Consider the following 15,949-nt stretch of genomic DNA (forward strand, 5'->3'; position numbering starts at 1 on the left):
AAAAATTTCACAAGTCCGCAATGTTTTACATTTGCTTTTACCGACCCGTGGGTCAAAAGAGGTTGAGAAACACTGATGTAGAGAACGATCAGATGAATTTAAGCAATGAGCACTCCTTAACTACTAGGGCTCGACCGATGGCATTTTTTGGCCGATGGGCCGATGCCGATTGTTGGCCGATTGTTCAAAGATGGCCGATGGCCAATTGTTTTCCTCCAAATGGCCGATGGCCGATGCCGTTGGCCGATGGCAAAAAAAAAAAAAAAAAAAAAAAAAAAAAACAATCTAACAGAAATAAGTTGATAAGATTGTCAGGGATTTAAAGGATCATTGATTCATTTCACTTTACTTCCTTTCTACGAATAAGGAATTGTAATCACAAAAAAAAAAAAGAAAAAATCAGATTTCGATCTAAATTTTTATTTAATGATCACCCAATTTAAACTTCACAAGCTTTTTCGGCACATCTGTACATGCATATGTACCTAAGAATATATAGATGACCGAAATATCTATTTTGATCGCCTCCTTAGTTAATTATCGCAAATTCTCTTGTGATGGCTTCATGCGCGTAAACTTGCGTCACTCAAAAACGTTATGAAATAGTAAGTTGAAAACTCATACGTACGTAGTATCTCTAAAAGTTCGAGGACAAGTTGTTTAAAACCTTACCCTAAATAGTTCACATTACCGAAGTACATCTATCTACAAAATACTCACCTTGAACGACTATGCACTTCTGCCAACGTTGATGTGACAAACAAATAACATAACGTTTCGTCGGACTTAGCTCCGTGTGACTTTTCCTGTTCCCAGCAAAAAAAAACAAAAAAACATTTGCATGGACGCCGCTTTCTTCCGTCAGGAGAAGATAAAGCTGCATCACAGAAGGTAGCGAAAAATGGCTCCCAGGAGTGTTTCCAAGAGTTATATGAAAACTGGCAGAAGTACATAGTCTCTCAAGGTGCCCTTTTGAAGGTGGATGTGCTTAGGTAATGTGAACTTATTTTGGGTAAGGTTTTATACAGCTTGTCCCCCGAACTTTTGGATCGTACTACGTACACTCTGTATAGGGTGTAGTTATGTTTCTCCTTTTTTGAGTGCTGTATGATGGAAGAGAAAGAACAACAGGAAAAAAAAATAATAATAAATAAAATAAAAATAAAGGAAGAAAAACAAAGAGACTGTTTAATAACCAATTGACTTTTTTTAAAGAAAATTGAACATATAACTAAGATTTCAGTAATATTGTAATAATGTATGGATTTAGGTACACTAAACATCGTTAAAAAACATTAAATTATATTGTTTAATCATTCAAAAAAAAAAAAAAAAAGAATGAAACTATGAAACCGTCAACAAATTACGCAATTAAAGTGGAAAAATTGCACGTAAACATTTTTTAGTCATCAAATTAAACAAAAAAGGGAACAGATAAATTACAATATTAAATCATAATAGGAATATTTTTATACTTATTTAAAATTTATGAAAGGAAAAGTTTGCATTTTTCATAAAAGCTATAACCGTGACATAAATTTTGCGAAAAAGAAGAAATAGCCATGAAAAGAGCGAGGTTCTTAAAACGCAGCCACAATAAACAAACTCAATATTTACATCAAGTTAATAACTGAATACATATACTACTTGATCTGATGTTTTCACACGTAATATTGAACAATTTGATTGTTTAATCTTTGATGAAGCACTACAAGCAAGTTCAAATTAAATTTTGAAATTTAACAATAATTTTCTGAAATTTAAAAAATTGCATAAATGGAAATCCTTGAAACTTTTCTATAACATATTATTAAAAATATGATGAAAATGAAAATAACTTATTCATTTATTATATATATATATATATATAGTTACTTACAACAGAAAAAAAAATCGATCGCTATTAATGATGCAAAAAAGACGGCGTATTACGAAATATAGGTGAAACAAGTATAAGAAATACGCAAAATGATATTTCTTGACCAAAATAAATAATCGCTAAATATTTAAGAAGTGCTTGAAACGACGAGGGTGGGTTGGGGGGGGGGGGGTCACCCTCTGATTTTGGAGTGACTCACAACATTAAACTTCGGCCTCATTTTTTTTGTACAGAACCGCTACCACCAACGCCTCGGAAGAGCTTCTGAATCTACTTCAGCACTTTCGAAGAAAAAATTCAAAAGTCCCTTTGGTTTCCGAATTATGTTCCCATTCAAAACGTCTTTAATCAATTTCTGACAACAATAAAGCTTGAAAAAAAAATTCTCTAATTTTATGAATGGTGTTAGTTTTAAACAGCTTAGAAGTATAACTAGAATTTAATTTCAGAAATTGTTCGATTTGGAGGAGGGGCACGCAAGTGTTCTCGGAAATACAAAAAATAATCGTAAAAAATAGAGTTCAAAATAATAATAAACATTGAGCAGAAAAACCCTTTTAAAACTTGCACCCGAGTTTGTTTTGACGTGCAGTGGTGGATTTAAAATATAGCAAATGTTGCAATTGCGCGAGAGGCCCCATAACCATAGGGGAACCGTAGGAGTTACAAAAATGCTTATGATAAATGCTTTACAACTTCTGTGCTAGAGAAATAGGGCCCCAAAATGTATTTCGACGGGCCTCAAACTTGTAGCTCCGCCGAAGCAATACAGAAAAGACTGCATTACTGTGATTCATATTACAAATATCGAAAAATTAAAAATTACCGTCGTTTCAACTGGAATCTAACAAAATGAAACAAAACCGGTTTCGCCATCTCATATTTGTTTCCATGGTCTCCAATTTCGGCAATATATCACCGAATGATCGTCAGTCTGAGACGCTATATTAGTTTTGCATTGCAATAAGTCATTAATAGCCACAAAAAATGAGTAATAGGCTTTTTAGGACACCTGATCGAAAACAAAAAGTGAAGTACACAACTGGAACGTACGCACACTCCACATGCGAAAATTTAGCCTTCTACAGTTTACCATTTTTGGGTTATGAATTATGAGAGATACATACGTATATCCAGCCGCAAGAAACAACGCAACAGTTAACTTATTTGGTACCTGAATGCTGTATAAAAAACTCTTTCAGGAGTGACTAAAATAGAAATTCATACTGAAATTTAAGTAACCAATTTTATGTGAAAACAATGACTCCCTTTACTTTGTGTTAAAAAGTAAAACAACAAAGGTCCTTTTTTTTTTTTTTCAAAAACATCGGCCAATTCCATCGGCTTTTCGATGTTTTTTAAGGCCGATGGGCCGATGTTTCCTGCAAGTTAGCATCGGCCGCCGATGCCGATGCCGATGGCTAAATTGTTGAACCATCGGCGCCGATGCATCGGCCTGGCCGATGCATCGGTCGAGTCCTAGTAATTACAAGTTTTAATCATTTCCAGTACTAAATTCATGCAATGTGAAAAGTGTGCAAAACGTAGACTATCATGAATCAAAACAAAACTATTAAAAAAAAAGCACAATTATATTCAAAAAAAGCACACAATACGGGGGAGGGGGGGAGGAGGATCTACAGTAAGGGTGCCATTTCTCTCTCCGTAGGTTCATTCTTTTCACCCCGGCTGCCTACTTTTTGAAAGGTGCCTGTTTTTCACCCTAGTTAGAGGTGCAATTTCGGCTCCGTATTGGGTGCCGCTGGTGAACAAGCGTTTCACCCCTGAAAGGTGCCGAATGCAACCTGTAGTTTTAACAGTGTGGCACACTCTAAATTATTGGTTCTTATCATTGAAGTTGTGAATATTTTTGCGCTGAAACATATATTCATACGTTACAAAAAAATGTTTCAACTTCGAAATTTGCCGCCTTAAGGCGGCCGCCTAGGTCGCCTACCCCAGGAGGCGGGCCTGGGCGTACCTATGGGGCTAGCGCCCTTGGCGATCTTACGGATGCCCCATTCCAGAACCATTTTATAGAAATTTAATAAAATCAATAACATTAGCAATTCATTATAAAACTTTTAATAGTGTTTGTTCTTGTTCCAGCGAGTGTCGCTCGGTGACCTGTTCTGTTCCCCCCAGTCACCACATCCGGTTAAACCCTCACCGAGGTTGGTACGGTGGTGATTGGTGGGGTTTAAATAAATAAAATAACTAGTGTTCGTTCTTGAACCATTGACAGCTTATGTTTTTCTGTTCTATCAATGACAATGTTTTTTTTTTTGCAAAAGGGCTCGAATTTTGAAATTCAAGTTAAACACCAGAAGAATATTAGTACAATAAACATAATAATTTACGCGTTCACTAAAAGAAAAAAAAACTTTAATAGAAAATTTGAAATAAAAAATTGAAAGAAAGAATTCGATTACAATTAGAAAATTAAAACACACACAAGTATAAAAAGTAAAACTTTCAAGGACCCTGTTTCAAGCAGAACCGTCGTGAGAGCAAAAACTGGTGTGTGTAAGTGTGTGTGTGTGTGTGTGTGTGTGTGTGCGATAGGGGGAGGAGGTGGGGGGGGGGGGACTGGCGGCAACTCTTTATTCTTTTCAAGCTATCTTAGGATAGAGTGGATTCAGCTTCTAAAGAAGGTTATTAATTCTTGAGGAGCAAATGAGGGGCGTCGAGTCTTTAGATAATAATAATAAAACAATGAAAATCGAAATTGAAAACATACATGTGACACCTATTGTTCACAGTTCAGAGAAGGAATCACGAGTTTAAAACGAAACCAATTAAAGTTCAGGAGCTTCCTATTACTAATTTTCTTCGCCAGTTTCCAATTAAAAAACAAAAAAGAAAATTACAAGAAAAATTTACTTTTGTTTTATAAAAGTACGTCAATGATCTTTATATGTCCCTTCAAATACTTAATAGTTGTTTGGAATAGAAAGAGCAAAGGAAAAACAAGAGTACTTTTAATGTATGTATTTTTATTTTTTAGTTGAATGTGTGGATAAAATTACTGTATCACATACATTTTGCTTCAAGTTAAAATTAGGCAAAGATATTTTCAATAACAACGATGTCCACTATCGCCAACTTGTGTTTTTTCGAGGAAGAAGGGGCGAGGGGTTGGGGAGATAGGTGCCAGTCAGCCTCTAGAGAGTGGGAGTGGACTCAAAGAGGTTAGGAACCATTATCTAGACATAAGTGTGACCCTGTAGGCATTTTTTCGAAATTGAAACTTTAAAAACGCTATTTTAGATTAACGCAACTTTAGAAACGCAATTATCTCCGCACATTTTAAAGGAAAAGGGCTATGGGGAGCTCTCCCCCAGAAAATTGTCGAAACTATACTTATACAAACACACGACTTCAGGTGATGTTAGGAAGAGGAGAGATTCGAAGTCCTCTTCCATTACGTATCAAAATTAATGCTCTAAAACCGTAAATTTTAGATGACCTTCGGTGGTGCCAGAGGGAAGAGTTTTCGGAAGCTCTCCCTCGGAAAATTTTCGGAATTGGAAGATATAAGAAAATATTTAATGTTGTTATTGATGCTCTTGTGTGTATGTGGGGGGGGGGGGGGGATGCTCCCCCGGAAAGATCTTGAAGTTGTCGTTTAGAAACGCAGATTTAGTCGATCTTTGGTGGTAATGTTTGTGGGAAGAGTTTTCTCCACTTTAAAATTGTATATTATGTATATACAATCTTATTTGAAAAATGCTTTAATGTGTATTTTATCTTTTTCTCATCGATAATTAAAATGCCGCCCCCTTTTCAAATAAGCGAGATCATCTAGGGAGGAAAGCGGAAGTAAGACTCACCCAGGAAATTCGCCATTTTGGGATTGAAGGAGTATTTTTCCCCTTTTTTAAGGAGGGGGGGGGCTGGTTTATCTGGTACGGTCGCAGTGGTAGCTACTACTTGATATCCCCCGCTCCGCAAGTTCGTGCGTTGAAAATGAAATGTTTCTGATGCGCTCTTTTCAGCTCCAATTATCTCCTCATAAACTTCATTTTCTTGCTTCTTTTGAATCCTTAATATTCCTATTTGAAGAGCAAATCAAAAAGCAGATTGAACGTTCGCTCATGTTTTTATTTTCCAATTAATTCAAAATTGATTGTTTTGCTGTCAAATTTAAACTAATTGATGCATAACAGCTTTAATAATAGTATTTAAAGGTTTTTTTTTTTTTTTTTTTTTTTTTTTGTGCGACAAATAGCATAACATTGTGTGATGTTTCTTTACACCAGCTATGACATTATTTGCTTTTGATTCATTTTATTACTTGCAAATGCATACTTTAAATATTCATATCGTTCATATTGTCATTAATTTTTAATTTTTACATCTCTCGAACTCAGCAGTATCTTTAGTTGCTTAGAACTAATTACACATGCTTTCAATTAATTTATTGTAATCATTTATATCAGTCCCAACAAAATAAAGGTGTGATCAAATGTGTAATCACCTTTTTAAACCTATTAAAAATACTGCAAACTATCTTGTGCACTGTAGATTTAATTTCTTTGTAATTAGTATTGTCAGATGCTTATGTTCATTTTCTTTTCTAGATCGAGAAGACCAATCGATTTTGTGCACGTAAGTGTAGCACCTACTTTTATATCTTTTGCTCAGTTATTAAGTCAATATTGAGCTCATTAAAAATTTCGCAGGGTCTGTCCATATAAATGATATCGTACTTTTTTTTCTACATATTTGACCCCAAGAGCGTATCCAGCTCAACATGGAAGGGGAGCCCATGGAAGCCCTACTGGAGGTCACTGTCACCTCCCAAAGTTTTCCTTATTCGGCAACTTTTTCTGAAGATTTGCCAAAAATATAATCATTCGGCAAAAGTTAGTTCTATTCGGCAAAACCAATATCTTGTTGCGCCTATGATTGCATCTACCAAACTGGAATCCTGCTTACGCCCATGGATATGATAACTCAAAAAATTTACAAAATTTCGGTTAATAATTACAGTTCAAAGAATCGATCTTAATTTGCTATGTAGTTAAATATTTTTGATGATTCAATGATGGTACGCCATTTTTTCATGCCTTTGATGATAGTATAGTATAACTACCATTTAACGATTTCCTCAAATTCATGATTAATTGCACTTGTCTGAATTTGACTGCATTGAATATGTATATTCCTCGATTTAACTATATCCTTTATTTAACGATAACTATTTCCAGCCCCTTGACAATCGTTAAATCAGAGTTACACTGTACATTTCTTGTGCAATGCGTGCTAAGTCTAAAAGTCGTATCTGCAGTTACAGCTGAGCTGTTTCAGATTTTAGCTCTGCACCCCCATGTATTTGATTCAGATGCAGCCATTTTGGAATATTAAAAAAAAAAATATTTCCCATTCCCTTTGACAAGACCATAAAACATTTTTAGCTGAAGTATGTGACAAAGAATCACTTGGTGACTATAACACATTTTTTTTTCATCAAAAAATTGCGTACGACTTTTGTGTTTATCACGGCAGAGAGAACGCGGCAGAGAGAACACAGCAGAGGTTAAAATAATTTTTATTCGCAACTCCAGCGCTGGAATACGCTACCTTGTGGTGATTTACAAAATTAAAGAAAAAGGTAAAAAAATTGCGTTCCACGTGTGTTTGTTGGTAAAAATAGGCAATTTGTTATGAGTATTAACGCATTCAATGTTTTTTAGATTGCTTTCAGCAACAGAAATTGTTTCCTCCCATAATGGTATTCTCGAGCTGTTTTCATTATTTTCCTCTAAAAAGTGAGTTGATTGTTGGAAATGGCGAAATCGAAAACGCGTGAAAACTCTGGATTTACAAACTTTGCATATGCATGAATAAAAACAAATATGCTCGTCTGTTAGAAGCTTTTTTTTTTTTTTTTTTTATTAAAGAGGATAACATTATACCAGGTAAATTTTTTTTATTGTTTTGTGTGAATTTGTAAGAATATTTTTTTTTCTTCTTAAGCTCGAAAGGAGGATTTAATTCGGAACTCCAGCGCTCGAATACGCTACCTTGCGGTGATTTACAAAACTGCAAATGAAACTAAAACATTGCCACGTTGTGTTCCACGTGTGTCTGTTGACGTAAACACAGGCAGTTTGTTCTGAGTATTTATTAACGCAATCGATGTGTCTTAGTTTGCTTTCAGCTACAGAAATTAATTCGTCCCTTAGTAGTATTCTCGAGCTTCTCAAAATAATGTTAGTTTTCATTATTTCCTTAATAATTGGTGAAAGCGAAAATTCTGGATTAACAAACTTGGATAACGTTATACAAGGTAAAAATTTTTATTGTTTTGTATGAATTTGGAAGAATATGGGGTTTCTTTTAATCTTAAATTAATTAAACTTACCATATTTTACAGCAGCATTTAGTTGGAATGGACAGTATGCAAAATATTTTCTTGGATATATTATCGTAGAACAAAATGAATAACCGAGAAAGAATTTACTTTATTCCTTTTATTCTCGTTTCGCCAAATTTGTTTAGGGTTATGTTTTAGTATAGTGCGAGCAAAGTAGCCTTGGCGAGATTTCGCGTTTTTAGTAAACCAATTTTAATTTTTATCATGAGTGGAAAGAAATAATGGTCAATCAACTGAAAAGAAAACTACCACCATATATCCGTGAGAATTTTGTTGATGATTTGCATAACATGACACAATTAAATCGTAACTCAGAAATTAGAAAAATCGAAACAGAAAATTTTTAAATTAAAAGATTCGGGAATTCGAGAGAAATAACTCAGCTATAAATGGAAAACAATATGCGCTAGCCAAGCAAGGCAAAAAAGTATCATCTTCTTTCGATAACAATTTGTAATGTCATATTGAATTTTCTAGCATTAATTGTTATTCTTGTCAGGCCACAATTATTATTTAGTTTTATCAAGAATTGATAAATATCGAATTCAACATCGTGAAAATGGCTGCTTAGAACTACGAACTACGTACTTTGCATTAATGTTTGACGTTTAGTAATGCTTCTTGAATTCTCATTTCTTTCTACGTGGGTCAGAATATCAACAAGACTTTGAAAATTAATTTAAAAAGAATAAAGCGAAACAATCATACGTACGAACAAAAATCACAACACTTTTAGCATTTTCTTCGTTACCATGTGCGTTTGTTTTGGTTTTTAAGTCCGCCATTAGACAGTGACTTCAGTGCCCCCTATAGTTCGTTGGAGTTGCGAATAACATCAGCAGAAGAATTCGGGCTTTCATCTCCGCCCAGTTTAAAAATAATTAATTTAACTAACCTTATTTTACTGCAGCATTTAGTTGGAATGGGCAGCATGCAAAATATTTTCTTGGATATATTATGGTAGAACGAAATAAAAAATGTTTAACCGAGAAAGAAATCTGAAGCAAAAACAAAAGCCGAGAATTTTCATCGCCAAAATAGTGTGCCAACTTTACTTTATTGCTTTCATTCTAAGCTGAACAGTTTCACCAAAAATTTGTTTAGGGTTATGGTTTTAGTATTGTGCGAGTAAAGAACTCTTGGCGAGATTTCGCATGTCAGTTAAACCATTTTTATCTTTTATCATCAGTGGAATAAAATGGTAGAAAGATAACAGAATTCGATAAGTTAAAAGAAATAAATGGTAGATTATTTAAAAAGAAAACTATCACCATATATCCGTGAGAATTTTGTTGATGACTAGCATTCCCGTACCCGGCATTGCTCGGGTAATGGAATTAGCAGGGGTTGACAGTGCTTTGTGCACCTAGTTTCGAAAATCCCCTATAATAATTACTTATTACCTATAACTTTTTCTAATTTGGGGAGGATCCCGGGGACCCTGGACTCCTTATATATATATATATATATATATATATATATATATATATATATATATGCCCTTTTCCTTAACCGATCTTTAACTGTTATTAAAGATCCTTTTAAAGTATTGATTATCTTTACAAACAGAGGTGATCCACATTTTATTGTTATACCTATGCTTAAGCTTGAACTTCTTTGTATACAACATTTTTTGTTGTTTTTTTCTGGTGCTAAAATTATTAAAGTGCTTGATGAACTGGCTTTGGAGCAAGCTACATAACATTGGTCGTGTGAAAAAAATTCTCTTAAATCGATCCCTGCTACTTTTAATGTCTGTCCTTGTGACTTATTAATGGTTATTGCAAAGCAAACTTTAACAGGAAACTGCACTCTTCTAAATTCAAAAGGATAGTCCGCCTGTGATGATGTTCTTAAAAACTTCGTTTCTAGTTTTGAAAAAATAAAAGCAAAAGACAGAAACATTATGATTTGACTTGAGAAAAGCCTCGAAGAATCACGTGAGAAACAAAAACAATATCAAATTTGTAGTTCGCTATCGACCAAAAGTTGAGATGAAGTACTGAATAATGATTTGAATGGAGGAAAGCCTTCGAAAATAAGGGATTTGAATTTCAATGACAGGTTTTTAATTTCGCAGAAATTAAGGGGTTTTAATTAATTTCTCCCGAACTAATTGAGATTTCGAAAAATCCTTTCTTAGTGTTTACTTTTGTAATCATGCGGACATGCCTGCCAAATTTCATGTCTGAAGCTTCAGCGGTTTCGGCTGTGCTTTGATATATATATATATATATATATATATATATATATATGTTATCTCAGGACATTGATTTTTATATATTAAGATTTGCAAAGCATGACAGAATTAAATCATAATTCAGAAATTAGAAACATACGAAACAGAAAAATTTAAAATTAACCGATTCGGCAATTTGCGAAAAATAACTCAGCTACAAATGCAAAACAACTAGCGCTAGCCAAGCAAGGCAAAGTAGTATCATCTTCTTTTGATAATAATTCGTAATGTCATATAATTAAATTATCTAGCATTAATTGTTATTCTTGCCAGTCTTATTCGCAACTTTACAATAATACTTCCGAAGAAGGTAAAGCAATCCATTCCACGTGTTTTCTTTGGGGTAAATTACAGGCTTTAGACAGTTTGTAGTGTATTGTAATTTCAGAAGAATAGAAAAGAAAGCTTCCCACAAACATGATGAAAAATAACTGTCATTCACTAAGCGTCAAAGCAAGTTATAAGATACGGCGTGCGTTTGTTTTACCTTTTCATCCGCCATTAAACTGGCTGCAGCGCCCCCTGTACTTTATTGGAGTTGCGAATGCGAATGGCCATATTGAAAATGTAGTTCCATCAAGGATTGATAAATATCGAATTCAACATCGTGGAAATGTTTGCTTAGAACTACCAACTACGTAATTTGCATTAATTTCTGACGTTTAGTTGTGCTTCTTGAATTCTTATTTCTTTCTACGCGGGCCAGAATATCCACAAGACTTTAAAAAATTTAAAAAGAATAAAGCAAAAAAATCATGCATACAAACAAAAATTACTAGGCTTATTAGCATTTTCTGCGTTACAGCATGCGTTTGTTTTACCTTTTTCATCCGCACGGTGACTGCAGTGCCCCCTGCCCCCTATTCGCAACTCCAGCGCTCGAATACGCTACCTTGCAGTAATTTACATAACTGCCGAAAAAACTAAAACATTGCGTTCCACGTATGTCAGTTGAGTAAACATAGGCAGTTTGTTATGAGTATTTATTAACGCATTCGATGTGTCTTAGATTGCTTTCAGCAATAGAAAAGTGTTTTGTCCCTTAATGTTATTCTCGAGCTCCTCAAAATAATGTTAATCTTTATTATTTCCCTCTAAAAAGTGAGTCGACTGTCGTAAATGGCGTGAAATCCTAAACATATGAAAACTCTGGATTAACAAACTTCGCATTTGCAAGCCTATTCGAAGCATTTTTTTTTTTTGGAAGAGGATAACTTTCTACAAGGTAATTTTTTTTTATTGTTTTGTGTGAATTTGTAAGAATATGTTTTATTTTTTATTTTTATCTTAAGCTCAAAAGAAGGATTGTATGCAGTATTATCGTAGAACGGAATGAAAAATGTTTAACGCTGAGAATTTTCATCGCCAAAATACTACGATTATATTTTAGGGTTATAGTTTTAATATTGTGCGAGCAAAGAACACTTGCTTGGCGAGATTTTGCATGTCAGTTGTAAACCATTTTTATTTTTTGTCATGTGTGGATTAAAATGGTAGAAAGATAACAGAATTCGATAAGTTTAAAGAAATAATGGAAGATCAATTAAAAAGAAAACTACCGCCATGTGTCCGTGAGAATTTTATTGATGATGCATGACAGAATTAAATCATAATTCAGAAATTAGAAACATACGAAACGGAATGTAAAACAATTAGCGCTAGCCAAACGAAACAATCAACTTCCTCTTTTGATAACACTAATAAAGAAAGGTTTATTTACATGAAATATTTATAATGTTCTTATGGCTACAATAAAAATATAGTTTCATCAAGAATTGATAAATTTGGAATTCGACATCGTGGAAATGGCTGCTTACAACTACGAAATTTGTATTAATTTCTAATGTTTTGTAATGCTTCTTGAATTCTCATTTCTTTTTACATGGGCTAGAATATCCATAAGACTTTGAAAATTGATTTAAAAAGAATAAAACAAAAAAGTCATTCATACAAACAAAAATTACTAGGCTTATTAGCATTTTCTACGCTACGGCGTGCGTTTGTTTTAATTTTTTCATCCGTCATTAGACGGTGGCTGCAGTGCCCCCTACCCCTATAGTTTGTTGGAGTTGCGAATAGTTTGTTGAAGTTGCTAATATTTTATGTTGTGAAAAATATCGTCTGTTTTCAAATTCGGAACTCCAGCGCTCGAATACGCTACCTTGCGGTGATTTACAAAACTGCAAATGAAACTAAAACATTGCCACGTTGCGTTCCACGTGTGTCTGTTGACGTAAACACAGGCAGTGTGTTCTGAGTATTTATTAACGCAATCGATGTGTCTTAGTTTGCTTTCAGCTACAGAAATTAATTCGTCCCTTAGTAGTATTCTCGAGCTTCTCAAAATAATGTTAGTTTTCCTTATTTATTTCAAAAAAGTATTAAATGGTGAAAGCATAAACAAGAAAACTCTGGATTAACAAAATTGGATAACGTTATACCAGGTAAAATTTTTTATTGTTTTGTATGAATTTGTAAGAATATGAGTTTTTTTTTTCTTAAATTAATTTAACTAATCATATTTTACAGCAGCATTTAGTTGAAATGGACAGTACGCAAAATATTTTCTTGAATTTATTATCGTAGAACAAAATGAAAAATGTTTAACCGAGAAAGAATTTACTTTATTCCTTTTATTCTCAGCTGAAAGGTTTCGCCAAATTTGTTTAGGGTTATAGTGTTAGTATTGTGCGAGCAAAGTAGCCTTGGCGAGATTTCGCGTTTTTAGTTAAACCATTTTTAATTTTTATCATGAGTGGAATAAAATGATAGTAAGATTACAGAATTTGATAAGTAAAAAGAAATAATGGTCAATCAACTGAAAAGAAAACTACCACCATATATAAACTGTGAGTACACATTTTATTTATTTTGTTCTGAGTGAATTTGAATAAATATCAGTTTTTCAATTCGATGAAAAAAAACGAACTTAACAACATTGACTGGACACTTTTCCTTAACCTAATTCCACATAAATGATTTAAATAACCTTTGTTACTACAGTATCCTACTGAAATAGACAGTATGCAAATAAATTTTCTTGAAAATATTTATCGCAGAACAGATTGAAAAATCCAGAAAGAACGTTAAGAATTTGAACAATAAAAAAATAAAAGTTCTCCAAAAATCTGTTTATAGGGTTATGGTTTTAAAATTGTGTGAAAGAATAATGTATCTTGACAAGATTTCGCATATCAGGTAAATCATTTCCATGACGAATGAATTAAATGCATGATTTCTTTGAATATCCAATCATATAGTCATAGAAATAAATTATCTAGTGTTAAACGTTACTCTTGACAGTCTGCCACGTATGTGCACTATGTGACAAAAATGTCAACAAATGCCGGAAATGTCACGAAACTGAACTTAATATGTACTAATGTATAGAAAAAACGGTACAAAATGAAAATGCCGTTCGAAGCGAACCAAAAATTTATGAATTCCGAATTCAACATCGTGAAAATGGCTGCTTCAGAACAACTTACTGTGTGTTCTGCATTAATTGTTTACTTTCGTAATACTTTTTGGTTTCTAATCTCTTTCTATATGGGTCAGAATAACCAAAAGACTCTGAAAAATCTTTTCAAATGAATAAAGCGAAAAAATCATACATACGAACAAAAATCACAACACATTTAGCATTTTCTTCGTTACCACATGCGTTTGTTTTAGTTTTTAAGTCGGCCATTAGACAGTGACTGCAGTGCCCCCTATAGTTCGTTGGAGTTGCGAATAGCAAAATTGTTAAAAAACAGAAAATCAAACCTTTTAAGAAGAAAACGAAAAAAAAGGCCGTATTTTTTAATTTATCGTCTGCGTATATTTAATTTTATGATGTTTTGTAAACATGTTTTGGCAATTGCAGTTATTATTGTTTTTTCGAATTATTACAAGACATTGTAAGGTTTTTTTCTCCCCCTTATGATACTTTAAACAAATGAAATATATGAAACTGTAAACTGAAATTTGCATAAAATTTCAAATTTTAGAAACTTATAGTGAACATCTGGCGATAATTCTTGATTGCTAAAACTTATAATTTGTCGGAAACGACTTCAAGATTATCATTTTTTTTCTTTTATGTTAAAAATTCTGTGTGGTCACCAGTTTGCTTTCTATCACCTCTGGCAGAAAAGATTTTATTGTGTGTAAAATTTTTATTGTTTTTAAAGACATTTTGCAGCTGTAGAATGTTCATATTTCATTTTACTTGTAGAGGTGAATCCGGCGCTGGTAAAACAGAGAATACGAAAAAAGTTATCCAGTATTTGGCTTATGTTGCATCCTCTAAGCCACGATCAATGTCTGGTTCTCATTCGGTATGATTTTGGATTTCATTTCTGCATGCACTCAAAATTACATGGGAAGATTTTGATAATTGGAGTTTGGAGAAGTTTCAGCGATCGACAAATCTTGGCAATAACAGCTTTATTCTGGCAACCCTCTACTTTCTCGTTTTCACGATCGGCGGGAAAAACAAAAGCGCGCCAACCAAAAAGAAGACTATCGCTCCCAATAATCCAAATCTTCTCAATCTCATATCTTAGAGGAAAATTAGGGAAATATTTCGATAACTGAGATTCATTGCAATTTTTCGAACTGTCGCCAATGTTTTTGGCGCTAATATTTATTTACGTTGCTGATTGATTGAAATGATTGTTGCCAAATGTCTCAACTATCGAAATATCACCTTATAAGTAGCATTATCTTTCTTAATCATTTGAATATACTGGAAATGGTAAGCTTCCTTTTTTGATTGTCACAGAGTTTGGCAATAAATTATTTTTAACAAAAACTTTCTTAGCTTATTTTATTATTGATAATTTTAATTATAGCCTGTGTTTTAAAAAGATTGTTATTTATTTGAACATCTGTCAAAGGGAGACTTAAATTACGTTTTTCTTGCAAACATATTACCAGTTACTCTCCAAAATCAACAACCTGAGTCATTTTATTTATTTTTTGCTAGTCAATAATTCGATCTCCTATGAAATGCAAGATTGAGATTGATGGCAATATGTTGATAAAAGTTAGAAAGCTTTTACTGGCGGGGGGGAGGGGGGGGGGGGGCTGAATATTAGCAATATTGTGATGATGCTGCAAATACATGTGCTTGGAAAATGTACCCCACTATTCCATTTTTTGTCCTTATTATTTTTTTTATTAGATAAAAATTACTCTTTTTGACACAAGAGATCTATCTTCAAATTGAAAGGCAACTTAAAAAGAAAAAAAAAAGAATGCTGTACTGCAGTGGTTCTCAACCTTTCAGGTTCTGTCCCCCACCTCTTGAACATTGATGTAAGTCCCCATGGGTGTGCATAGGGGGAGAAGGGATAAGCCTGAAGGGGAGATTTGTAAAATGAGGGATAAAATATATGTAAGGACAGAGGGGTTAACAATATGGAGGGGGGCCTGTAAAAGTTATTTGTGATGGGCCCCAAAA

The 15,949-nt window shown here is 33.6% G+C and overlaps 1 protein-coding gene across 1 annotated transcript in view; it reads left to right on the plus strand.

Annotated features, from left to right (window-relative positions):
* LOC129226547 (myosin heavy chain, non-muscle-like) overlaps positions 1-15,949 on the plus strand; it is a 194,348-nt gene that overhangs the window by 98,301 nt on the left and 80,098 nt on the right. The window contains 2 exon segments of the mRNA XM_054861156.1: positions 6,463-6,490; positions 14,720-14,822. Of these exon segments, the coding sequence (XP_054717131.1) occupies positions 6,463-6,490; positions 14,720-14,822 (131 nt within the window).

This window comes from Uloborus diversus, chromosome 7 (assembly GCF_026930045.1).
Source record: "Uloborus diversus isolate 005 chromosome 7, Udiv.v.3.1, whole genome shotgun sequence".
Taxonomy (NCBI): domain Eukaryota; kingdom Metazoa; phylum Arthropoda; class Arachnida; order Araneae; family Uloboridae; genus Uloborus; species Uloborus diversus.